This window comes from Dysidea avara, chromosome 13 (assembly GCF_963678975.1).
Source record: "Dysidea avara chromosome 13, odDysAvar1.4, whole genome shotgun sequence".
Classification (NCBI taxonomy): Eukaryota; Metazoa; Porifera; class Demospongiae; order Dictyoceratida; family Dysideidae; genus Dysidea; species Dysidea avara.
The window spans coordinates 15,766,015-15,793,672 of NC_089284.1; the positions used below are offsets into that span (position 1 = coordinate 15,766,015).

Below are 27,658 nucleotides of genomic sequence, written 5' to 3' on the forward strand. Positions count from 1 at the left end.
GTATACAACAACTGGTGCATATAGCATTACACTTTCCACCAACAGATGGTGTGTGGAAAGAAATTTCAATAAAGCATGCATGCATGGTTGGTTGTCAGCATATTAAAAGCAACAAATACATCACTTGCAGTGTGTCTTACATAGTCCCTCCCTCAACCTTCGGTAGTAACCATGTATTAGCAATGACTTTCAATTGAGATCAGTACATACCTGCTACGCTTTGGACATGAGCATAAATTACCTGTTATGAGTCAAGCTGTCAAGCTCAAGATGAAAAATCATTCAATGCTGTTGTGGAAGAACGCTTACATGCAGACAATTTTACTAGCTGTCTACAATACATTCTTTGTGTGCATACACCTTGAACATGTATAAAGTCAACCTCAACCAAATATCAGTATAAACATTGTGTGTACACTATAAGTATTAGTATCATCAGCTAAATTATATTAGTGGTGGTATTATCACTCCCTACCACTATTGTACCACACATTGACACAGATTACCAAGTCAGCATATTAAAAAATTTCATTCAATTCGTACTAACTAGATGAATGCCACTAGTTATGTCATAATAAACATTTCCTTGTCTGAAGAGTGATTCACATTTGTCCTGCCATGCAATGGGATTGAAGTCAGGAAAGAAAAATTGAGATTCCTTTAAAAACGATTCTTCACCATCTACCACCATAAGAAAGTTTTTAAACAGAGAAAGTTATATAGTTCAACGTACCAGAACCATGGACTGAGTTTCTTGTGTCGGTAAGACCATAGTGACTTCTAATGGAGTCTGGAGCAATCATCTTTGCTCTAATGGAAACATTACACATCACGTTTAATTACTACAGATGTTGGTAGAAATGACAATATGTACAGTACAAATGTGCCACAATTTGAGACTTGCAAATGTACTGCACATCTCTTTGATCACTTATAGCCAGCATAAGAAACAAACACCCTCTGTCTTTTAATTTTACACAGAAGATGTTATACCCTGTCATCTTCAGTTATCATTTTCTATAGCAACACATTATGGCAATATGGTACACTACTATATATGGGGATTTATATATGAGCAAATCCCCATGGAAACGTTACGGTAGGTTGCAATCACTTATTCTATTGGTTCATTGTCTGGTATACATACATGTAAACACTAACCTAAGTGCTAATTAACTAGGCAGGCATGAAGCTGACTTCACATAGAAACAGTTACAAGTCAGTATATAGTTGCATAGTAACCATGTTGCAGTGGTTACTACTATAACCTTCCAGTAGTCATGGATTCTAATCCAGGATTGCAACTTGTAAGTGGGTCAGCACTACTGATCTGGCAGAACCACTGACTTGATTAGTAATCTGGATGGGGTCTGGGTCACAGAGGTGAGTGCTGATACCTAGATTGATTTTAGTGCTGTGAACCAGTATGTAAAAAAAAAACTGGTGTGTTGTCTAGGTCAGCCAATTACTGGTCCTTAACCCTTTAAACTGGTTTGCCCATCCACTTGGTAAACCATAAATTATCCCTGCTGACAAGTGTTAATGTCACAACATAACATCTCAAAGTATGTGTAAATATGTGATTGTAAGGCTGTACAAAGTTGATTATATGTTTCTGGTCCTACCCAAAATTGACCAGGTGACCAGGCTTTCTTTTCTTTTTTGCGGTCCTTTGAGGACATGACTAAAACACGGAACGGACTGGGAAAACGGACTAGCAAACGGACTGGAAAGAACTTGCCTGAAAACGTTTTTTGGCCATAGAAATTCACTGTATAGGAGCTAGAAAGAATATAACACGTAACAACGACCTGAAACAAACCTCTGAACTGCTCTGAACACGATGTCGAAGTTTGCTCAAACCGATATTAAGCCCTGCGCTTAAAGATAGTCTGAAATTAAATTCATTTTGTGTTTAATTAAAAGCGCACTTTCGTTTCGCATGTGTAAACAAGACAAGACACAAGCTTTAAGCCTGTTAAGACACTATGTTACTTGGAATTCATGGTCTGGTTAATTGCTGCAATTAGTTTGACGGCTGATCTTCAGTTTTACAGGTGACAACTCGTGACAGGTAGGCTTCGTGGCGGCCACGTTGTATTTAATCAGCTGGCAAGAAACTGGCTACTACAAATACAGTCTCTGTTACTTTGTTTGCTTAAACTGTAGCTAACCGACAACTTCGCTGTCACAGGCGCTCAAACTGGCAGACTGGCGCTTTGTAAATTATCTCAGGGTAGTAATGGTGGCTCGAGCACACGTTTAGAGGTTTGTTTAAGGCTGTTGTTACGTGTTATATTCTTTGTAGCAGTGATTTAGTGAGTTTCTATGGCAAAAAACGTTTTCAGGGGAGTTCCTTTCAGTCCGTTTGTGAGTCCGTTTTCCCAGTCCGTTCCGTGTTTTAGTCATGTCCATATTTTGATGTGGTACACTACAAGTGACATACTGTAGCAGTACATGGAATTATAGGGAAAAACAAACTTGATGTATAAAGTTAGTGCATCTTTAAGAAAAAAAGCGTTTACAAGACATGAAAACATTTCAACATATATAAAATATTTTATGGTGATTGTGCAATTCATTCAACAAAAAATGACCAGGAAGGGAACCAGAAACATATAATTAACTTTTCATCACCTAATAACTGTTATTGTAAGACAGGATGCATGTCACAACATAACATGACGTCACAACATAACATGACGTCACAACATAACATAATATGACATCACAACATAACATAATATGACATCACAACATAACCTCAAAGCATGTGTAAATATGCTGTAATAACTGTTATTGTAAGACAGGATGTTGATGCACTTCGGTACCACCCTAAACCTTCCAGCAGGCTTGTTATGTCTGCCAATATCACTTTACTACACACAATCAATTAACTGGTTATTGCTAATTATTGGTAGGCAATTAACTGGTGACAAAAGTTTTGTAGGTGTACAGTAGTACTAATTGATTTTCACATAGAGAGTAACCAGCATAGTTCTCGGCATGTTGTTGTTTGCAAATTCCAAACCCCACCAGTTAGCCTGCATATGTTTAATCAGGAGCTTATGAGGAGCATGAAACTTGGTTCCATCACAATCCAAACTATGTCATGCTTTTTGAATAATTCACTGTGAGTGTCGCGCACAATTAGTATACAGCATCAACTAATGAGATTTTACTTTCCTTATATGGAAACTAATTGCTATTGTATTTGGATGTCGATGGCAACCAGCAGGTAGCGTAAGTTTCATGCTCCTACGCCGCCTTCGACGGCTCATAAGCTCTTGGTTTAATATGGAAGGATCGCCTGTAAAAGGAATTAGTAGACAAGCTAACAAAGAGTACTATAAAGTCATAAACAACAATTGTTAAGTGGGTGTAAGTCAACAGGCAGCTACAGACCCACAATTGTGATAATTGCCCCATGTTTCCTACAGGCAGTAACGCACAATCCTGATAAGTGGGCGGTGTCATCACTGTCATGCATGACTTGGCTAGATGTAACCATAGTGGGGAAACCATTAAAGCAGAAATCATAATATACACAGTATCAGTTTGATGACATGCTAATAGTACATAATATTAAATGATATCAAACATCAACAACTGCACACGAGTATAATCAACCAGTTTAAAATACAGTGAAACCTCAATTGGTGGCCACCTCATTAATAAGGCCACCTTGTTATAGTGGGCAGGTCCAGATGTATCTTCCATACTATTCCAGTGATTTGATTTCGTTAATAGGGCCACCTCATTAATAAGGCCAGTGGCCACATACTGCAGAACCAAATTGGTAAAACTAACACAATATTCCCTTAATAAAGGGACCAGCTGAACAGACAGTCAACGTATCACTGCAAAAGTTGGTGTTCTTGAGTACCTGCAAAAAGCTATGCCAATTGTTTTATATAGCAATGTGCTTCATGCTTTTAGTAGCCATTATTCCTCAAGTAATGAATAATCCATTATTGTGAAACCTATAGTATATGTATATAGCTGTTACAGCAACTATAGCGAGGTGTTGATTTGTTGAAAACCTTGATAAGGCCACTTTGTTTATGGCTGGATTAATTAGGTTTTCATTAACAAGGCCACCTCACTAATAGGGCCACTTATTGTGGGTCCCAAAGGTGGCCCTATTAATGAGGTTTCACTGTATCTACAAGCATTCGATGACTAACTTGCTTATCTTTGTCGGTCCCATTAGCTCCCTCCATTGGCTAACAGCATTGTATCCTGCTAATATCATTGGCTTCATTGGTCCACTAAATCAACATAAACATCATCACCATGGTGATGTGTGTAACAAACAATTACCTGCTCATGTAGGTCACTAGTCTGTTATAAAAGAACTTGTCTATAATGTAATAGCTGGGATGACATTATAACACAATTATACATGCATGCATGTTCCGTCAATAAAAATAAAACAGAAAAAGGAACTAATAAACATGTGTCAGAAACCTGTGATAGCCTTTATACTGGCGTGTAGAAACAGGGGGCATTTTCACAGCTATTTTACACACAATTGTAAACTCACAGTTATCCAACCCCAAAAGTCTCAGGCAATGATAAAAAGTGCTCTGACAAGTTAAAGTGTTCAAATAATCTTGGAAACTTTATTAATAAATACGCACCACTCTAATTAAACAGTCAATTTCAGTTCTGGGGTCTACTGTATTTGGCTGTAGCTGTTGTTCAACCATCATGCAACATTTCAAAAACCTGGTAGTGGTAGCATTCCACCTGGGGACTTCTAGTGGGAAAATGTGCTTAATTGAATTGTCACCCTGTTCGTACTGGGGGCAGAGTAGCGGCTCAATACCGTGCATTAACACTAGGGGTGTGAACACAACTCTTACCACAATGTTCGTTGTAAAATGCTTCTGTTTCATGCCGTTTCAAGTGCACCAACTTCCTTCTGACAATGTAGAAACCTTCCTTTAATATACGCTGCTCCACTAGCTGTATAATGGTACGCGTGCAAGTATTTAACTGAACTAAAAATGTTATCACTTTTAACCTGCAAATCACGCGGTCTTGCAACCAGATCAGGCTTCAGTATGGCCACAGTTAACTGTAACGCATTGCCACCTTTCATCTTTTCAACATCTCAAAGCCACCTCGAGCTTGTATAGTCATAACTCGACTTCAAATTTAACTATAGTCTAATCAATGCGCACCTACATTAACTCATTACCACAATCGAATGCAGTTAAATCAGATTTTTCTGCTGACTGTTCTATTAGGGTACTCGATAATAACCTGACGTCCGGAAGTCATGAATATGGTTTCTGATCACTGAGTGGTTAGTCTGGTGATTACCTAAGGCCAGTGGGAGGCTCATCAGGTGACTTACGTGCTTACATTGACTGGCAGTGAAGCTTGAGCTTGCTCAAGGACGAGCGAGTACGAGGATCTTCTCTTGCGTAAGTCACATAAACCATAAATGCATAAACAGAAACTATAGACACTCGAGTAGATAACTACAATAAACTACTACTGAGCGTTATCCTTCTTTGTACGTATAGACTGCAGCTTATAGTTGGAGTGGTTAATGTAGCAAACTCGTTTTTTATTTATTCGCAACTACACAAAAAGTCGTAATGTAGTTCACTATCAAAATTAATGAGACTCCACCTCAAGACTCCGCTCTTACCAGGTGGAGCTCTGTCAAAGTGACCAGATGACTACCAAGCACCGCAAATACATGCAATGGCAAAGCAGTGCAATGAGCAGGAGAGGCAGTGAGAAGCCAGCCCACTTTGTGGACAAATGAGAAGCCAGACGTGTATAGAAAATAGCAGTTTCATGAGCCAGACTCTCAGCAGGGAGGATTGTATGGAAGGGGGTTCAAATTACAGGGTACTCCCCCTACAGCCAGTTTCTAGATGAAAACGATGCATACACAAAACGTGCCCTTGGGCAGAAATATTAAATTGAGCTCTGTGTACATCTATCTAGCTGAAACCTATACACTGCTGTTTAAGCAGCTTATAAATACTATAATCCTACTGTATTACTAGCTAATTTCACTTCCAGATAGCATCCTAATTGCTAACGTTATATTCTTCTATCACACCGCTCTTCTCCACACCTGAGTTCCTTTGCTGGCAAAACATTATTCAAAAACATTATACTTAGCTCTTCTGTCAACTCGTCACTAGACTGACTTGTACTCCAATACATTCGAGACATCACATGCTCGCCTCATGGAAATAAACAGACATTCACAGTGTAAATTTATCACATATTCGATACTTTATGCTAACCTGACACGTTTATGACACGACCATCAAAGTTTACTGTATATGTAGCTGCTGCCCTTCAACTACTCTCCACCATTTTCACAATCAGTTCCACCAGGTATCATATGCACAATTGATCATGTGATGCATCCAGTGAATTGCTTCATTTCATTGTTAATGATTCACCTTTGGTATAGATGCTCAGGGGAGTAGTGTGCGTATACCTACTGGAAAGTTCCAAGGCTGAAAGTTTGAAACCATCATTTCAATTAAGCTGTTCCCATTCATAAGCTTTGAAAAACTCAGAAAAGTATGTGGACTTCCTCATAGCTAGCTAGCTAGCTAGCTCTGTCTGTCTGTCACATTCCCTTCAGCCGGCTAATTTCTTTGTCAGGAGTTTCACGATTTCTTCTTACTCTATACAGCTCCCTCTGTTGTATTAATCTTTTTTCTTGTTCCATTCATGACAAAATGATCTTTTAAAACATGGAAGGTCAGTAATTAACAGTGTGTATTTTGTATGTACAGGCTACAGCATGTATTTCCGTATAATGGCTGGTTCACCTTATGGCCATTTACGGTTGACTGTATAGTTTTGCTAGTGTGGGGATTGCTCAGGCTCGTCTCAATTAAAGCACGTTCCACCTCCCAAATTTACAAGTACAGCATTTAATGTTTTCGTGTTTCCTGTAGGCAGCAGACAATGAGAAGCACTTATTAGAAGCAGCAAAATGATTGAATATCCTGAGCATTTCTCTGATTGACCACCCCATGACCAAAACCTGTTCATCGCAAGCACAATCCTGAGTATTAGAAGTAGAGAGGGAGTACCCACTGGGATTACTGACAAGTTGTAGCTCTGGTTCAACCACTGACCCGAGAATAATATAGAGACAGTCAGGTCCCTGATATCATGGTGTCTCAGTGAAGAGAGATCACCTTTTAGACAAGAGAGCACATGGTCCACAGAAAAAAGGGGATCCACAAGCACAGAGCGATGGTACTCTAAGAAGGGCCAACCATAGTGTAGGGCAAGAGCATGCTGGAAGGCTGACTTATGTAAAGCAAATCTGTGCTCTTGCAAAGGAAGAGCAGTTAACTATTAGAAGTCCCCTTAACCGAAGCAAACTCAACAGCACACTGTAAAGATGGATCAAAATTCTCATATAAAGACAAAACAGAGAAGAATAACTCTCAGCCTTTCACTTGCAAATTGAAGATTTTCTGCTCAATTGATGAGCAGAAGAAGCCTTGGCAAAGGGAAGAGACCGATTAGAAATGAAATTGCAAAGATGCTCACAGATATTGAACAAACTTACTATGACAGAAGATAGTTCAGGTAATCCAAGACCACCCCAATGAGAGAAAAGCTATTGCATTGAGTCAAATGGAGAATTAGCAACCTGTTATGCTGGGAATGAAAACCTGGCAAATGACATCATCAAGTAAGAAGAGTGCCAGGTATGGTATGACAGATGAACAGCCACTGACTAGAAAGCCCAAGAGTAACATATCAGTATGTAAAAATTTTCAAGGTAGAAACCTTTTATGGCAGAAACCTGTTGTAGGTATAGGCAGTTATCAAAGCTAATCATATGCAGAACAGAGGAAAAGTTTTGTAGCTGAAGGGTGATCTCTATGAATTTTTTTACATCTGCAGGACTCTTGTTACTTCTACGCAAGGTAAACACACTACAGTTACATATTACTCCCAGAAAGAAGCAGTGAGTTACATATCACACGTTACTCTGAGAGCAAATATTACTACATATTACATTTGTTCATTACAAGTTTTCACATCTTTGCACGCAGCAGTCTCTGTAGAAGCTCTTACACAGAACCATCAGGTTCAATTCTTTCTGGATTTTCCTATTCCACAAAATAGATTCCAGGGTCTCATCAGTTATACTTACGAGGTGCCTTGCACTGGTAATCACACATTCCATCCAGCAGACCTTGGACTGACCCAGAGTGATAGTATTGAAGTTCTTGGCAAGCCATGCATGGGTCAAGATGAACACTGTACTGTCCACAATAGATCTCCACTATCTTTGACCAAGAAACCTTGTTCCCTTCCTTTGCCAAATTTCTTTGGCAGGACCAGTTAGAAACCATGAAAACCACTGAGCACGTTCCACCCACGATCATTGGTTGCTTCAGTAAAATTTAATAGCTGTATTTCAAAGTCATCAATTTGTCAACTCTGCTAGTAAGAGAACAAAATCCAAGGGTCACACTTCCTGCTCTGTCTACCAGGTAGTTGAGCACTCTGTTGAGATGCACTGCATATGTATCACTGCTAGAATCACTGCCATCACTATGGTGGGTATCTCTTGTCTGCGACAATTGTGTACCTTCAGTCTGTTCTAACCTTGACCTGACTCTGTAACCATAGCAGGTGTCTTGACTGTGATGCTAACTGTTTAGTGAGGGCTTGTATCTTGCCCTTTAGACTAGCCTATCTGGTAATAAGTGTTTTTTCTCTTCACATAGCTTGTGCAATAGTGCATTGAGCTTGTCACACTGACCAGCCACTCTTTGTGTCTTGTTTCTTTTTGATGCAAAAGTTGGCGTTCTGAAACATGCTACCAATTTGCAATTGTGTCCTTTGTTCAACTAGGTGAGCACACGTACAACACAGTCTTAGAACAACACCCAACCAGTGTCTTATACAGTTCATTACTCAGCTTATCATTACACTTTAAACAACCTACACATGTTCCCATTTATCACAAAGGTCACATGCCATGCATGGCCTTGTCATCACTTGTAACTTCCTTCTTGCAGGTCATGCAGATATCCATAGCTTCTCCATGATCCAATCTACTTTTTCAGGATCTTGGTAGGACCTCCAAAGTTGTAGGAACCCAGTTGCACTTCTTCCTTGAAGCCCAGGTCCCTAGTTGAGCCGTATGAACCTCCAGAACACACACAGTGTATTGAATGTTTTATTATAAATCAAAGAGCTTATCTATGATTAGGCTTGAACCTATTATGCTCAAAATTCTACCTATTGTTCCTTCCAAAATTTTCTCCTATTATTCTTATTTTTATTATCTATTATTCCCATAATAATGCTTATTTACTTTATAACTCATTTTAGTTTTCAAGATGCTGATATGATTAACTTGTGCCAGAATTAATCTACAGGGTACAGCCATAAGTGGTTTATTGAATCATTCCATATTAAACATCAACTTTTTGGCTATAAGTATAATTAAAATAGAGCTTCAGTAACGAATCAAAAGTTGTGTTAAATATACTTTTAGCTACATGTTAGGCTATTAGGTATCTAATGATATCTGTGTGTTCAAAGACTTGCAGAACGTACAATGGTATAAGATGCACAAGTTTCAGAATCATGCAGTAAAATCCTTGATACTAGCAGCAGATGGTTAACATTTAATGTTCTGACTGCTCTGTTAGAGTATTTGAGCATTCTATTAGAGTATATCTATCTTTTTAGAGGTTTTCAGCCCTATAATAATAATAAGTAATATTATTATTATCATCATTCTTAGTGGCTTCACTCTTTCTTTTATATATTCAAGAATCTCTTGTCCTTGATCATTTCAAGAGACGCGCCTCGTAATTTCACCAATTATTCCCGTGGACGCCCGATAATTCTAAAATTATTCTTGTAAGCATCCTATAATTCTGGAATTATTCTCATGAAATAGATGGCCTATAATTCTCAAAATTATGCCGGCATATTAGGCGCAAGTCTATCTATGATCCTCTAAGTAAACTTCAGCTATAAAGCTCTGGTTGAGTTAAGCTACAACTTTTTTGCAACTCCCTGCTTGACTGACTTCTGGAAGTTCCGGTATCCCCACATGAGCCTTAACAGCTGTCTATAGTATCACATGACTTCTTACAAATTAGTGAATTTCTACAACATCATATCACATAGGAAAACATGGTGCTACAGACAGACCAATTTTCAAGTTATTCTTGTGCATATGCAGTTTACCTTGTAGCCATGACAGAGTATCTTTTTTGCATAATAAATGATCTATTAAATCTGCACCAAACTTTATATACAAATTAACCTTTATATCCTTTATGTGTGCCAGATTGTAAGGTGATCAGTTAGTGTTGCACCAATAATCGGTTCAATAATCAGTATCGGGCCAATATTGGCTACCAGCCAATTAATCGGTTTTGATGAAATCAAAGCTGTATTAACCTCCACTACGATATGGAGGAGGCTAGTTATTTGGCATTTTAATTAAGTTATGTGTTGATGGTTTAGCAGTGACTACAAGCCATGCCCATAGTAAACTGTCAGGTTTTAGGCCATGCCCAACAGTAAACTGAGGTTTTAGGTTTCTATGTAGTACCAGCCACTTGTCTCAACTGTATAGCAATAGTAAAATGTATACATCTAACTTTACATTTTAGCCTAGAATAAGCTGTATATCATCACTAAAAATAATGATGAGGACGAGTGTTAGTATTATTAGTGTATATCGGATCGATTATCGGTATCGGCTAATTCTGTTCCTTAATATCGGTTATCGGAATAATCAGCTAATTTGGATATCGGTGTAACACTATGATCAATATATGTATTTGCAATTTTTGCAAAGTGTGGAAATTAAGGTAAAGAAAACTGTTGTGAGGAATATGAGTAAAACGAATGACCAGGGTGATTTTGCACATATTTTGTGGCCTGTTCTATCTGGTGGGCAGTTCCAGTGTAGAAATGGTCAATTTGGAGCACAGAAGTACATAGCTGATAATTGTTTCTTCCTGATACAGTATCACACTCGTGTGGTTACCAGCTTCTTGGCCACATGATACACTACTAGTTGTCTTGATCAGTGCTACTGTACTTATTTTTATTATTGATGTTAATTAATGTGCAATCTGAATTATGACTGAGTATTGTCATACTTCAAGTAATAATTTATATGTATGCAGAATGATGATCTTGATCTTGTTGTGGATTAGTTTGATCACCTTGATCACCAGTCAACATGTCCATAGTAAAGTGATCACCATCAACACTACTGGTGGTAGTGACAATACTACATGTTGTGTTGATGGAGAATGTGTGTGTACTTCACTATCCACTGCTTTACTCAATATGACCAGTAACTCTGTAATCAACATTACATCAGAATCAGTTACACTAGAAGATAACATCAAAATGGGATCAGGTGATCTAAATAACATCACAATAACTGGTAATGGTGCTACCATCGCGTGTAACAATAGTGGGGGTGTGTACTGTGAGTCATGTGATAATGTGGTCATTGAGGGGATCACATGGGACAGGTGTGGTGATCCTTATGGAACAAATATCGCAGGAGTGACATTTAATATTACTAGTAATATTTCACTCCTTTACTGTACATTTCAGTATTCTGGAATAACAGCAGTTTACATACAGTTAAAAGGTTTTACTGGAATACTTACAATAGACCATACCAAATTTACATCAAATAATATGTATGAAATGAGGGGATTTGTTGACTACGGTACTTTGTTTATAGGAAATTCAAATGCTTCGGATGATCTCACTATTAACATTTCTAACAGTAAATTTGATAACAACACTAATTATCATTCAGATAGAGCTGGTGGTATTTCTGTTGACATTAGTGGTCATTCACTTGTTGTTTGGATCAAAAATAGTATTTTTTCATGTAACAGTTGGGCTGCATGGTTTTCAAGTGATTTATCTGTACTGAGGGAGATTCATCTGATTGAAATCAGTGTGGTCAATAATGATAATGGCTTTTTTTTTACTGGATTAAGTTATCCAAAAATGAGTGATCGTTTAAATGAAAATAGTTTAAATAAAAATGGTTTTTTTGTGGTTGAATCTTCTGTGTTCAGAGAAAACTTTGGATTTTGTCTTTTGTGGCAAAATTTTGAAGACAATGTGAGGGTAATGATAAACAATTCAAGTTTTACTAATAATAAATACATTATTGAAATGATTTTAACAGTTAATGTGTCAATCAACCTTACTACAGTAAACATTACTAATACCACAGTTAAAGACTCACTATTATCAGGTGCTGGGATTGTCGCTATTACGACATATATTTATGGAGATGTTGAAGTGTACATGACAAATGTAATTTTTAAATCAAATGGAAACTTAAAATATCACAGTCCAGCTGTTACATTGTCGGTTTTTTCATCTCTTTCACTACATATAACAGATTGTGAATTTATTGACAACAAGTCTTCTGGACATGGTGCAGCATTACATGTTACTGCTTCATCATCTACCAGTGAATTTGAAGTGAAAATTTTTAATACCTCCTTTGATAAAAATATCGCTGATTATAGTGTAGCTTACTTTTATATAATACCCTTTTCATATCTTAAAGTACAAGTTAATAATTCAACCTTCACCAATAATATTGGTAGTTCTATGTACATGTCATCAAGTAAACTTAATTTAATAGATAATGTATTGTTTGAGAACAACACAGCTGACTATGGTGCTGCAGTATATCTTGACCAGGGTGGTTATGTTCTGATTAATGAACAAGCCACTGTTAGGTTCCTGAACAATTTTGTTTCACACAATGGAGGAGCAATTTACATAAATATGATAATCCCTGATTGTGATAATGGTTTTGATCACAGTTTCTCTGATAGTTCCAGTGTTGTGTTTATAAACAATTCAGCTGGACTTGTCGGTAACTCCTTATATTTTAACATTCCAAAATCCTGTGAGATAAAAGCAAATTTACTGTCTATTCCATGCCATTTCAAATATTATCAATTAGTTAACAAGACAAATGTATCTATTCAGTGTAATGCAAGCTACACTTCACTCAATGGTACCGGATCTCCTATAGTCACTTCACCACATGAACTAAGATTATATTTCCCAAACAATGATGGTGGTGACATATCATCTAACTCTGATCACAATATTTACTACATAAAGAGCAATATTCTTGGTCATGAGGTGAAGTTTAATGGTGTTCTTCTCGACTTTTTTGAAAAGAAAGCGGCACCATCACTGTTTATCATAGAATGCATTAATTGTTCAAATGTAAACATCTCTCTAGTGAATGATGAGCATATTTTGATTGACAATATCACAAGTCTTAGTGTTAAATTGATGGGAGCAAATGAAACAAATATTAATGTAACTTTAAATTTAAATTTAAGTTCATACTCACAGCCAAAGGTAAGTACTACACTTAAAGTAGAATTAGTACCTTGTAGTCATCATCCTGGAAATGTGTACAGCAAAGTGACTCAGACTTGTGTTTGTTACCATCATGATGTGGTGGAGTGTTATGACACTTACAATGAGATCAGAAGAGGTTATTGGTTTGGTAGTATTGGAGGAACACCAACTACATCATTGTGTCCTAACCACTATTGTAAGTTTCGTAAGGAGACCAGACAAGGATACTTTGAATTGCCAGACACACTTGATGCTCAGTGTAAAAAACACAAGTCAGGGAGTGCTTGTGGAAAGTGCAGTTCAAACTACGCTCTAGCATATGACTCTACTGACTGTATCAGTGTAGACCATTGTAGTACTGGAATGACAGTGTTAGTGGTAGTGTTGACCTGTTTGTATTGGATTGTAGTGGTAGTTGGTGTGTTTAGTTTAATGTACTTCAACTTTCAGATATCATCAGGATATGTGTATGGGATAATCTATTACTACAGTATGGTGGGTATCTTGTTGAGTGTTAACACAAACATTTCTGATGAAACATATCAGCTTGTTAGGATCTTGTCAAGCTTTGCAAATCTTACTCCAGAGTTTCTTGGGCAGCTTTGTTTTGTGACAGGATTAAGTGGAATAGACCAGTTGTTTATCCATTATTCTCATGCTGTTGCTGTTTCAATACTGACATTGGTAATTGTACTGGCAGCTAGATGTTCAGTGAGAATAACAGTACTTGTCAGTCGATGTATCATTCGTGTTATCTGTCTTCTCCTATTACTATCTTACACATCACTAGCATCCACTTCACTACAGTTACTGAGACCACTTAAGTTTACTGATGTTAATGAGGTATACACATATGCATCTCCACACATTGAATATTTCCATGGTCGTCATGCCGTATATGGTTGTGTGGCAGTAATCTGTGAACTGTTTGTAGGGATTGGTTTACCGTTGTTGTTATTGTTGGAGCCATTGTTAAGTAGGAAAATTAACTTCATTAAGATCAAACCATTACTCGATCAGTTTCAAGGATGCTACAAGACCAAGTATCGCTGGTTTGCTGCTTATTATCTGATATGTCGTCAAGTGATCATGTTAATTGTATTTGTAGGTAACAGTAACTATTACAACATGTTGTTTTGTCTTCAGATAACCTTAGTGGTTATTGCATTGATCCACATGTGGGCTCAACCTTACAAAGACAAGGTGTTGAACTTTTTTGATGGACTACTACTAAACATCATATCAGTTATTGCTAGCATTAATATCTATACTTTGTTGCAGTCTGTCGCTCCTGGAATAACAATAACTTTGTTGGTCCTTCCTCTGTTTTTGTGCTGCTTAGCTGGTATCAAGCTAACAACTCATCGTTTTGTTATGTATTTCAATAAAACTAATGAATACCAACCACTTGATGGTCTGCTTAATGTAAATGATGCAAGGTGTGTGTGTGTGTGTGTGTGTGTGTGTGTGTGTGTGTGTGTGTGTGTGTGTGTGTGTGTGTGTGTGTGTGTGTGTGTGTGTGTGTGTGTGTGTGTGTGTGTGTGTGTGCTTTGCATGAAATCCATAGTATACATGATATTTTTGTTTACACATTATTTTAGAAACAACAGAGAAGGTGCAGCAAGAAGACATCCTGGCTACTTTTGCTATCAAGAGTCTCTTGTTGCACACGACAGTTAGTTTGACCATGTCACTGACTTGTGTGCATGCATTATTGACACATCCATAATATTATTATAATACATGTGACTGCGTGTATATACAACTAGTGTTGTGTGATAGTGTGCGTGTGTGTGCATGTGCGTGCGTGCGTGCTTGTCTGTGTGTTGACTGTATATCATTAAGTTGTTATAATAATATCAATTCGGGTTCAAAGTTATGAGAACTAACAAATCTGACAGTTCCACAAAAGATTGTCCTAGAACTTATATATCTTTGTTATCAACACCTTGCCTTGGCAAACTGTTTATAGTTAATTTATAATTACCTGTAACAACAGAGTGAAAACGTAAATATTCTAAAATACTAAGAACTTAGACTAGTTACTCTTTGTGGAAGGGGTTATGTGGCAAACTTCTTTGTAAACCAGCTGAAATGAAGCATGCAACTCTGTGGAATCTACATGTTATATTATCAACTGTATTTCTGTGCTGATACTTGCTTGTGATATTTACAGACATTAACAGTTCATAGTTGTGTCTTTGGCCTTGCCAGTTATCTACAGTACTGCATCAGGTTGATTAATTATAAGGAGTAAACATGAAGGTAAGATTAAGACTTTCTTTTCTGAGGTCATTTCACATTTCCCACCAGCCCAGAAAGAAGCTATCAATGGGCTGGGGTCAGTACTGTAAGCAGAGGTGCCCTTGCCCAAGCAATGTCATTTAGATTGAGCTCCTGTAGAGTTGTGAGATGGTATAGCATTTCATGTGATGGATGCATGTGGTACTTAATACTTAACTATACTTATACACTACACAGCAAAACTCATATATTTACTGTCTTGGGACCATTCTTTCAACTACAGCCTAGCATGAGGAAAAAACAGATTACCAGTTCCACTAGTTATTGTTCTGCAGCATGAGACTTGATCACAAGTAAATGGTGTTGAGTGAGTGTGTCATATCTTGATAATGATGGGACAATATATGGACTGTCTTGAAAACACAACTTTGCATATAAAGTCAAATAGTGGTTGTTAAGCCAGAAATTTTATCACTTCCCCAACTTGCAATTTTTTGACACCAGACCTTTCCACAAGTTTTCCATCTGACTGTGGTTTACAATAGATTACGAAGATTTACTATTATCTTGATAAGCAAACTTGTTAACTTAGGTGAGTTAGGTATCTAGATAATCTTTAATCTAAATTATATCTCCCAGCCCCAATTATATAATGTCCATGAATACTGTTATCATTTATCATATCACATTTAATAAATATATAAATACATTGAAAATTATAAATTTATCTAATGTCAAAGTTTTTGAGTGTTTTTCCATCAAACTAGAGATTTCTTGCAGGCAATGGTACTACCTGATGACTGTCTACTGTATCAGCTTCACAATTGGGTACCTGTAGTAGGTGAAATTTCATTGTAAAAATAATTCTTGTATAGACTGCATTTAGTATTCATGAAACCTCCCTTGGGCCCTCTGCAGCACAAGGACACTGTAACAATATAAATGACAGTTTTTAAGGTCCGTATAGACTCATCAATACAATTTTATCTCTGAAAAGGACAACCTTCGTACAACAATAAGATTTTCATCAAAGTCAGTTGGTCCCACAGTGTCTATTTTATAGAAGTTCCACTGTTAGTTGGTTACGGCCCAAATGTATTTCAAAACAACTCGAAGTGATGTTTATAAGTTACTACAATATTAATTTTTGTATATTTGACTGACTAAATCCTCAAGAACAATAACTATTCTATCAGGAACAGTCACTCACATTGTACTCAGCAATGAAGTTAATCACGTCTAAGGCTAGTAACCTACTAGCATGTATCTGCTTCTCCAAACTGTGAAATTGTAAAGGAAACAATAAACACATAATAATTAATATGCATTTGTAGGTACAGTAATACTATCATTCCTTGTAGGGGAGAAATCTCTACTATAAGCCGAGGGATCTCAAATATACAGAAGGAATAATTACATGGCCTGAAACTCACTAGAGGCATTATTACTTGAATTTTATCCTCATACTTACAACAATGAGGTTTTGTGTATTTAATGTTCACAACTTCAAATCAATTGTACAGCAGGCCTCAATTTGACCTAATAAAAAGCCTTGTCTGTTTATGGTCTAGGGAAAAGTTAACATGCTGATTGGTGTGGAAACACCCCAGGGTGGTGTGCACTCGGCATATTTGAGCAGTGCACACCCCCAGGGTGCAATCACCACTTACCATGTATTTAGTATGTGTGCATACAAAATAGACATGACTATATAATGTTTTCCTAGCTATACACACCACCCTTCCACCGCACCTAGCTCTATTGCCTACTTTTTCCTAGTTCTAACCACAATAACATTTTCCACAAAGCCATAAAGTGTATGCAACAACACCAAACAACAAACAAACACTCATCTAAATATCTACCACATACCATTGCACATTTGCCACAAAATATACATAACAGCACTAAGCACAGCTAACATTCATACAGATATCTAATATCTATACACAAGTACTTTGGGGAAAGGGTAACTGAGGAGATTGTTGGAGTAGGATGTAATAACTTTTGCACAAGCCACGCAGACAAGCATTGTGGATGTGGCATAACTGGATTTACAGTTGACCATGAAGCAAATATGTCTTCCAATTAGTACAAGATTGCAGCAATGTACCATATATGCATAGCAACACAACGTGATAGCAGCAACCAATGAATAAAATCATATAAGTTAAATTTAGCGTAATTGGTTTGGTTTGACCATGCACAGATAATTAGCACTTCATCCACCTGTCCTTGGTCCTCAGTTGCCGTTTAACTATATTATGTGTATCTAAGTTGAATATCAGTAATTGGACGCACAACAACCAAGCAAAAAAAAAACAATGTAACTAAGTTATACATACAAAGGTTCAATTTTTTTATATGTGGACAACCATACAAAACTCATACAACAATAGTGCACTGGCACATATACTTAATGCATGATTTTGGGTGGGAGGGAGGGAAAAAAGTTTTCTGTCCGCGAACACGCCATGCACTATGGCATGATCTCGTGATCTCAAACCTGTCGAGCCAGTTTATTGCAATGAATCATTATGACATCATTATGTCTCATGTATCCTACAAGATTGATTCAAGTTTTACCTGAAACAAATTAAATGCATTGATTTCAGTTTGTGGTGCTAGCACTGGGCTACTTTGCTATTGTACAATACCACACTAATGGACCTTACAGTCATCTCATGGATTCTGTGTTGCTGAATTTAATTACTTTATCCGAAAGGCTAGTTTATCACTAAAGGATGTTGGCTTCATTTATTATGGTATGGTACGTAGATTTGCACTTTATCCATTCTATGCCCACACCAAGGCATGTTAACTTCAATTTATTGTGTTGCAATAAATTACATTATGTACCCTACCTTTCATTGTGCAGTAATACAGTATTTAGTGACACGACATTATAAATATTACCTGTCTTCATTGAATAGCTGGTAATCCAAAATCTGTATATAATAAAATAATACACAAGTGAAATAGTCCAGCCTGTACAACTATGGCCAAGAAATGTCAGCCAGAAAGTGATACTTAGACATGTTCCACTGCATGTAAAATATTCTTCTACATTCAAATTATACAACTTTTCTCTGAACCAAAACTTTCAAACTAAGTCTTTTGCCTTGTCTAAAAAGTACATATTTTACTCACATATATAGCTACTCATGTAATCACTGAGTTAGCCTATCAAACCCTGAAGCAAGTATATAGTGAGGAAGAAAAGGGTACACAACAAGACACTGTGTTTGTAAAGGTTGGATGGCTATTATTCATCCACACAAAAACAGCCAAGCTGTAAAACAATGGTGCGGCCTTAAAAAGCCTGGGTGAAAAAAGTTGTGAAATCAAAGGTGGCAGCCAAGAAATGGCTGCAATGATGTTAATGCTAATAAATTTAACAGCCAAATTTATTAGCATTAACATCATTGCAGCCATTTCTTGGCTGCCACCTTTGATTTCACAACTTTTTCACCCAGGATTTTAAAGGCCGCACCATTTTTTCACAGCTTGGCTGTTTTTGTGTGGTTTTCACTTCTTTTTGTACTTTATAAGACCCCAAAACCAGCCTATGGCTGACATTGAGGTTTGTTTTTACTCACATTTCTTCTTTTCTATGCAGATACAATGATGATTATTGAAGACAGACTTATAAATACAATGCATGATTTACTTCAATATTTGATAATATTATTGTAATACTCTAACAGAGTGGAAATGTTTTTTGAGAACTTCTAATAGAACATACATAGAATGTTCTAGAACAATCTAGTACTTCTATTGGTAGATCTATGAAATTACAAATGTTTAATTATAAGCAGATTTAAACTAGAAATTTCATTAATAAAACAGAAATTAAGTGAGGTGATCACCCAAGACAGCAGTGGTTCAGTGGTTAAGGATGCAAGTGTTAGGTATGGAGGTCCCTGGTTTGAGTTTTTTTCAACATTTTTTGTACACCTTTTTGCCCCCTGGTGACTGCTCTATTAGAGTATCTCAATCCCGTGATATTACACTAGGGATGCAACAATACAGGTTAATACCATATTGCGTATTGCCTTTAAAAATATTGCTGTATTGCAATATTTGGATTAGGGCCTCTGGCAATGTTAAAGTGCTATACTTGTGTAAATAACTCATGGATATAATAAGCATCATAAGATACAGCAGATAGCATTAGTGTCATGTGGTGTACACCCATTAGTCAAAAGCTGCTAATGGCCAACAGTCATTAAATAGGTATTACAGTACAAGTAGGCAGTACCACAACCAGCACCATTTGTTTAGGATATGTGGCTTCTAAAACATCAACAATTACATTCTGGTGGCTTTGATTCCTGCCCTCCAGGAGGGTGGCAGCTGCATAGGCTTAATTATCCACAAGCCACAGCTCATTACAACCCTGCAATATTATGTAATATATTGTAACATAGCAATATATTATTGCAATAAGCAATATATCAATATGTTTCATCACACATATTGTATTGTATTGTGATAGAAAATATTGCAATATATCGATATATCGATGTGTTGCACCCCTAAATTACACTTGTTTGATTTTTGCTTTATAACTATGTCGCTGTAACTCTATTGCTACTCAAACTAACAAAAGGCACTGCTATGATGATCAGCCTATCTACACACCAATTTTCAAGTTATTCCTATGCTTGGTTTACCATGTAGCCATGACAGAAGTGTGATATTTTTATGTGAATAAATGCTCATAACTTCATGGACATTCTTCAGATTCACAGCAAACTTGGTACGTGAATCCACCATTACATACTCTTCATTTGTGCCAAAGATCGAGAAAACCAAGTTACACACTTGTATATTATAGCAATTTTTGCAAGGTGTGAAAATAAATTAAAGCCCTTGTAGCCCCCCCCCCCCCCCCCCCCCCCCATATGGCATAAGAAGAAAGAAACGAAGAAATTAAATTGAAACTTTGAATGCCCATATCTCGCAATGGCTGTTGCAAATTTAATCAAATTTGCTGTGTGACCTACCCTACCTGGGGGACAGCTATAATGCAAAAATGGTGTGCTTTGGAGAAGGGCTATGCACACGTGAAAAAGCTGTTTTCTTTCTTCCTGTCAATATACTCATGGTGTGGTGGCCCGGCTTTCTTGGCTGCCCGACACACTACCATGTGTCTTGATACATACACACATGATCTACAGATTTGGGATAAAGGTCAACATATAACACTGAGAACAATGACAGATATTTTACAAATGTAGCTATCATCACTGCTTTACAGGTATTTACAATGGCAGAATGGAACTGTGATATGACACGTACTGTATGAAATGTTCATGAGTGGCATGGGATGTTCTAGTCTCTCTACGACCATCGTACTAATCATAAAAGGCTGACATTAATATGGTGTGTATAAAAGGGTCCTTGAAGTGACTTTGGTGAATAGCTACTTTAGGAGAATTAGAATACAACGGGAAGAGTTGTTGACAGAATGTAAACTTCTTCCCACTTCCAAATTTATGGACTCAACATATACTGGCATGTTATGATTGAGTTTCAGATATCATGCAGAGACAGAGTTGCTAGCACTCTTGTCCTAAACAATTCAATATTATTTTGTAAATGCCCTCCCTTTACCACAGGTATTCTGTATAACAATGTGTATATACATCATTGGTGTCATGTACATTGTGCTTTACACACAAGAAGGACATTTGTACCTTTTTACGGACTGTTTTGTTGATATCTCCACTTAACATATCGTATCATCCTCTACATGCAGTGGCACAACAAAACAACACTAAACGTTGTGCATATGACAAGTGCCAATATTTAGATAGTACTATTACATGGCACAACTTCAGATTAAAAACTTTAACAGGTTAAGCAGTAACAAACTGCAACCTTCAACCCTTAGCTATCTAAACTATTGACATTAAAACTGATTGTTTCTATTAGAGTTTTAAAGTGTTATAATTGCATGCATAAATTCAGAGATACTCAGAATACTATATTCAGATCCAAACAGTACAAGGATTAACTAGCACTAGGTGGGGTTTGGGTAATTGAGGTTGATGAAACATACAACCAGTTACATATCTTCATTCACTAATGTTTTACATGCAATGTATCTTTGCACTCATATCTGGTTGGACTACTGAATTTGCTTTGGACTGGTAAACCATTCATTTTAGTAGAGAGTCCTGTTCTTCAACTACTTTAATACAACATACACTACTTCAATAAAACACACAGTTGATTGTACTGTATACAGTGGTCCCTCCATTATCTGGCCATCAATTATCCGAACATTTCTGTTGTCCGAACTGTGGAAGTGACTAGTATTTTGCCTAAAGTGTACGTTCTGTTAGAGTATTTAACGTTTCATTTATCACCAATACCACAATTTCATGGCTAACTTGCTACCTACTTGCCAAATTAACAGCCCACCAAATATCAGGGCTGTACACAGGAATTTTGAAAGGGATTTCCACTGTTATATTAGAGTAGTTTATATTGCCTGACTGCTTTATTAGAGTATCTCAATCTTTTCACCAAAATCATAATTCTGAATAATGTTGTTATCATGTGATGGTGTGAGAAACTATTATGTAACTAAGATAAAAGTTAAATGTGTCCTGTTCCATGATAGATGATAGATTCTGGAAACCTGAAGTTTCAATTTCTAATAGTTTGTAACTAAATCCAAAGGGGTTTCAAACCCTGGAAACTCCCTCGGTATGCCCTGAATATGGTAACGTGGAAAATCACTAACAAAATTCCCACTAAATAAATCATGTATAGAGAGCTTGCATATGAAATGCACACTGCAAATGCTTAACAACTGTTGCTAGCCATACTTGAGGGCAGAGCACGAAGACTACAGTCATTCTCAATGGTTATGCCTAGAACAGGACACATTCTCTGCGTTAGTCACTATGATAGCCATGGTCAAAATTCTACAAACTGTTAAACTCCATGACTAATCTATCAAAAATCAATAATGTGCTTGTTTGCATTAGCATAGTTTTCAATGTCAAATTTAAATGCAATTCAATTGCCAAAACAATTGATCTACTTAGTACATGAAGTAGCATTACCTGAGGATGTGTCATCAAAAGGAAATGAGACATACTGCACTTCTCCATCAGACAACCACCCATGAGCCTGTGTATATGTACACACTATAACTAAGGAATTAATTCATCGTAATTTACTAGAACTGCAGAATGAGTGAGGACATCATTTAGAGTGATTAGCAGGTTAGTGGCGGATACAACAGCTCCATCATGACCCCATGAAGTCACCAACACCTTACTACAACCCTGTAAAGGGAGAAGAGGGACGGACATTGTGCTATGTCAGCCTACAGGGGACTGGTTGTGTGTCATTATAACATCTTGTGATTTCAAAGGAACATTATTATTAGCTACATAGCTAAGTAGAACATATCACATGAGTTCATGATTGTGGTATCAATACCATGTACTGTGTTTGGAGGTCTCTGACACATGACCAATCTCCTTTGAACCATCAGTCATACAACATGATGAACACAAGTTACACAATTTTACTTAATGATCACCTCACCAACAAACGACCTTTGGTATAACTACTACCAGGAGTTCATAATATTAAAGTTTAAGAGTAGTATTATGAAGTCTTGCTACCACATTATTTGGGTCCCAAACATGGATAAGACCATGCTACTGAGATGAACAAACAAAAACATACATGTTGAAGTAAAACCGAGTTACTTAGAGTGCACCAAATAAACTACAAAACACAATAGATAACAAAATACTCTAATAGAACAATCACACAATAATTACCACAACACAAACAAACCTTCAGGATGGTGGGAAACTTAGTTCCCTTGGTCAGTAGTATGGAGGGAGGGCCACATCTCACTCTGGTGTACAGCCACAACTTGAACCAGATGGAGTTCACCTCGGGAATTGGAAGCCCGAGATGAGGGGCAACAACTGGTCACAGAACGTATCTCCTGACTTAGGGGGGCCATAACACACTATGGGAGAAATGATAAAGTCAAAGTATAGTGGTATCAACAATCCATGTTTTATCTTCACATACCGATGTAACAAACAAAATCCTAATTAACAAAATGCAACAAGGATGGGATTTAAAGTGGGCCTATATGTGCAGAACACAATGGATTAGCAGTGCATCACATTTCCACCTTGTCTCATACAAGAACGTTTGTTAACTGAACTTACCTTATTAGACAATAGATGACAGCTACATTACTGACTTGGTCAGTTATTATTGAAAATTGAGCATTCAATGCAAGGCTAGCATTATTGTAAAGGTAAAGGCTTTCTTGTCCAAACCCAAAAATCAGCCTCATTTTTCCTTCATGATAGCTTAGCAGTATTAGTAACTATGTGACACAGTGTTTGTATAGCACTTTGTCCTTTATTGAGAAGGAAGAAAAGCAGTGTGGCCAATTGTCTGAATTAATACATAATTAAGGTATTCTATGCTTAATTTTATTGCACTATATATCACCGCCAGTAGCAACATGTTGTGGAGTGTAATTTATACACTGATAACTAATGTAATATAAAACTAAATAGTACATTCATACACGGGTGACTTTCCATTAGCAGTACAATATTACATTATAGATGCAAAGAGCTTAATATTACATCACAGTTATAAGTGAGTGACCAATTAATGGTCTCCATTAGTAGTACAATATTACATCACGGGTATAGTATAAGTGACATTGCAGTAGGTGGGTGACTAGTTAATGGTCTACATTAGCATTGTAAGATTACAACTCAATGGGTATAAAAGTGCAATCGTGGTAGCATAAATATAATAAAGTTTGATATTAGCTAAATGTGCTAACTGCTCTCAATTTAGTTCATAAATAGCTATCAACCATGAAGGATCTAATTGGACACTACTCTACAGATCACAAGCTCAGTAAAGTGTTGAATATTGACAACATGAGGTCACCTGGTCATATTTCATTTGGTAAAAATGGCACATGGGCAGTAACTGACAACTCCAAACACTGTGTCCACTTGTTTAATGGTGAAGATCAACTGGTTAAAACATTTGGTACCATTGGTAGTGCAAATGGAGAATTCAACAATCCCAAAGGAGTAGTGTTTGATGGTGATGATTACTTGTATGTGGTGGATGGTAACAACCACAGGGTACTAAAGTTTGACACCACTGGCAACTATCTACTCCAGTTTGGCAGTAAATCTGACAATGGAAAACTGAACAGTCCAACTGGTATTGCGGTCCACAATGATAATGTCTATGTTGCTGACTCTGGTAACTCCATCATTTCAGTATTTAGACTTGATGGTGGATATTGCTTCTCATTTGGATCAGAAGAATTTGCTGGTCTACTAGATGTCACTATTAATACAGATGATCACGTGTTGGTCGATGAAGATGTCCACAAGCTCACACTGGATGGTCAGTGTATTGCAAGAGAGGATACTACAAAGCTCCCTTAACAATATTCTTGGTCATGATGTGAAGTTTAATGGTGCTACTTTTGATTACTTTGGACAACCTTTGATACCATCACAATTTAGTATAGAATGTGTAGACTGCTCATCTGTCTCATTGTGGCATAGCAAGACTTACTTGTTGGTTGATAATATTACAAGTCTTAGTATTAGATTTAGAGGGGATGAACTAAATGACATTATAAATGTCACTAGCACTGTAAATCTGATTTCTACTTTGTATTCACTGCAGAATATAAACACTACACTTGTAGTGGAACTAGTACCTTGTAGTCATCATCCTGGAAATGTGTACAGCAAAGTGACTCAGACTTGTGTTTGTTTCCATCATTATGTGGTGGAGTATCATGACAGTTTCAGAAGAGGTTACTGGTTTGGTATTGTTGAAAGAACACCAACTACATCATTGTGTCCTAACCATTATTGTAAGTTTCGCAAGGAGACCAGACAAGGATACTTTGAATTACCAGAAACAGTTGATGCTCAGTGTAACAATCACAGGTCACGGACTGCTTGTGGAGAATGTGGTCCAGGATACACTCTAGCTTATGACTCTACAGACTGTATTAGTGTAGACCATTGTAGTACAGGAATGATAGTGTTAGCGTTGACCTGTTTGTATTGGATTGTAGTGGTAGTTGGTGTCTTTAGTTTAATGTACTTCAACTTTCGGATATCATCAGGATATATGTATGGGATAATCTATTACTACAGTATGTTGGGTATCTTGTTGAGTGTTAACACAAACATTTCTGATGAAACATTTCAACTTATTAGGATCTTGTCAAGCTTTGCAAACCTTACTCCAGAATTTCTTGGACAGCTTTGTTTTGTGACAGGATTAAGTGGAATAGACCAGTTGTTTATCCACTACTCTCATGCTGCATGTTACTGTTTCAATACTGACATTGGTAATTGTACTGGCAGCTAGATGTTCACAGTACTTGTTAGTCGATGTATCATTCGTGTTATCTGTCTTCTCCTATTACTATTTTACACATCATTAGCATCCACTTCACTTCAGTTACTGAGACCACTCAAGTTTACTGATGTTAATGAGGTATACACATATGCATCTCCACACATTAGATATTTCCATGGTCGTCATGCCATTTATGGTTTTGTGGCAGTGATCTGTGAACTGGTTGTAGGGATTGGTTTACCATTGTTGTTATTGTTGGAGCCATTGTTAAATAGGAAAATTAACTTCATCAAGATCAAACCATTACTGGATCACTTTCAAGGGTGCTACAAGGACAAGTATCGCTGGTTTGCTGCTTATTATCTGATATGTCGTCAAGTGATCATGTTAATTGTGTTTGTAGGTAACAATAACTATTACAACATGTTGTTTTGTCTTCAGATAGCCTTAGTGGTTATTGCATTGATCCACATGTGGGCTCAACCTTACAAAGACAAGGTGTTGAACTTTTTTGATGGACTACTATTAAACATAATGTTAGTTATTGCTAATATAATATTTATACTTTGTTGCAGTCTGTTGCTCCCGGAATAACAATAGCTTTGTTGGTCCTTCCTCTGTTCTTATGCTGCTTAGCTGGTATCAACCTAGCAACTCATTGTTTTGTCAGATATTTCAAGAAATCTAATGAATACCAGCCACTTGATGATCTTATTACTGCAAATCCTGCAAGGTGTGTGTGTGTGTGTGTGTGTGTGTGTGTGTGTGTGTGTGTGTGTGCATGTGCGTGTGCGTGTGTGTGTGTGTGTGTGTGTGTGTGTGTGTGCATGTGCGTGTGTGTGTGTGTGTGTGTGTGTATGTGTGCATAGTGTACGTACTTGCTTATTTTTGTTTACACATTATTTTAGAAACAACAGAAAAGGTGCAGCAAGGAGACATCCTGGCTACTTTCACTATCAAGAATCTCTTGTTGTACATGATTGACTATATATGTCACTGACTTGTGTGCATGCATGATTGACACATCCATATTGTAATGCTTGTGACTGTGTGTATACTAGTGTCGTGTGATAGTGTGTGCATGTGTTCGTGTATAATATCGTTAAGTGGCTAATAGCATTTCTGATTTAAGAACTAATGAATCTGACAGTTCCACAAAAGATAGTCCTAGAACTTATATCTTTGTTATCAACACCTTGCCTTGGAAAACTGTTAGTTAATTTATAATTGCCTGTGACAACAGAGTGAAAATATTCTAAAATACCAAACTTGGACTAGTTTTACTTTTGGGGTTACAAGGCGAACTTCTTTGTAAACCAGTTGAAATGAAGCATGCACTGAGCTCTGGAATCTACATGTTATTATCAACTCTATTCTGTGCCAATGCTAGTGGTATTTACAGACATTAACAGTTCATAGTTGTGTCTTTGGCCTTGCCAGTTATCTACAGTATTGCATCAGGTTGCCTTATAAGGAGCCTGATGAAGTAAACATGAAGGTAATGTTGAGACTTTCTTTTCTGAGGTCATTTCACATTTCCCACCAGCCCAGAAAGAAGCTATCAATGGGCCAG

The 27,658-nt window shown here is 37.1% G+C and overlaps 3 protein-coding genes across 4 annotated transcripts in view; 2 read left to right on the plus strand and 1 right to left on the minus strand.

Moving 5' to 3' along the window:
• Positions 1–27,233, plus strand: part of LOC136242096 (uncharacterized) — a 59,955-nt gene extending 32,722 nt beyond the window's left edge. The window contains exon 2 of the mRNA XM_066033482.1: positions 26,994–27,233. Coding sequence (XP_065889554.1) covers position 26,994 — 1 coding nt within the window. The 3' untranslated portion in view covers positions 26,995–27,233. The remainder of the gene's footprint in view (positions 1–26,993) is intronic.
• LOC136242097 (nucleoside diphosphate kinase 6-like) lies at positions 419–5,203 on the minus strand. Its single transcript, XM_066033483.1, has 6 exons — positions 5,030–5,203; positions 4,869–4,971; positions 4,324–4,363; positions 4,188–4,271; positions 734–810; positions 419–681 (listed from the first exon to the last, which is right to left on the minus strand). Exons 1-6 carry the CDS (start codon positions 5,105–5,107, stop codon positions 533–535), a joined length of 531 nt encoding a protein of 176 aa, XP_065889555.1. The 5' UTR covers positions 5,108–5,203; the 3' UTR covers positions 419–532.
• LOC136243192 (uncharacterized) lies at positions 5,296–15,307 on the plus strand. 2 transcript variants are annotated; one of them, XM_066034714.1, is made up of 3 exons: positions 5,296–5,435; positions 11,181–14,265; positions 14,357–14,546. In XM_066034714.1, exons 2-3 carry the CDS (start codon positions 11,182–11,184, stop codon positions 14,396–14,398), a joined length of 3,126 nt encoding a protein of 1,041 aa, XP_065890786.1. In that variant the 5' UTR covers positions 5,296–5,435; position 11,181; the 3' UTR covers positions 14,399–14,546. The 2 variants fall into 2 exon arrangements, with proteins under 2 accessions (XP_065890786.1, XP_065890785.1); XM_066034713.1 differs by adding an exon at positions 15,024–15,307 and having other exon boundaries at positions 5,308–5,435; positions 11,181–14,861.
• Positions 27,234–27,658: the final 425 nt, after the last annotated feature.

Excerpts from the sequence above, each read along its gene's own strand:
- LOC136242097 (XM_066033483.1), bottom strand. The coding sequence starts at position 5,107 with ATGAAAGGTGGCAATGCGTTACAGTTAACTGTGGCCATACTGAAGCCT. Across the intron at positions 4,972-5,029 it reads CAAGACCGCGTGATTTGCAG|CTAGTGGAGCAGCGTATATT; the intron begins GTTAAAAGTGAT and ends ACCATTATACAG. Across the intron at positions 4,364-4,868 it reads ATTTTACAACGAACATTGTG|ACAAGTTCTTTTATAACAGA; the intron begins GTAAGAGTTGTG and ends ATTACATTATAG.
- LOC136243192 (XM_066034713.1), top strand. The coding sequence starts at position 11,182 with ATGATGATCTTGATCTTGTTGTGGATTAGTTTGATCACCTTGATCACC. Across the intron at positions 14,862-15,023 it reads CTTAATGTAAATGATGCAAG|AAACAACAGAGAAGGTGCAG; the intron begins GTGTGTGTGTGT and ends ACATTATTTTAG.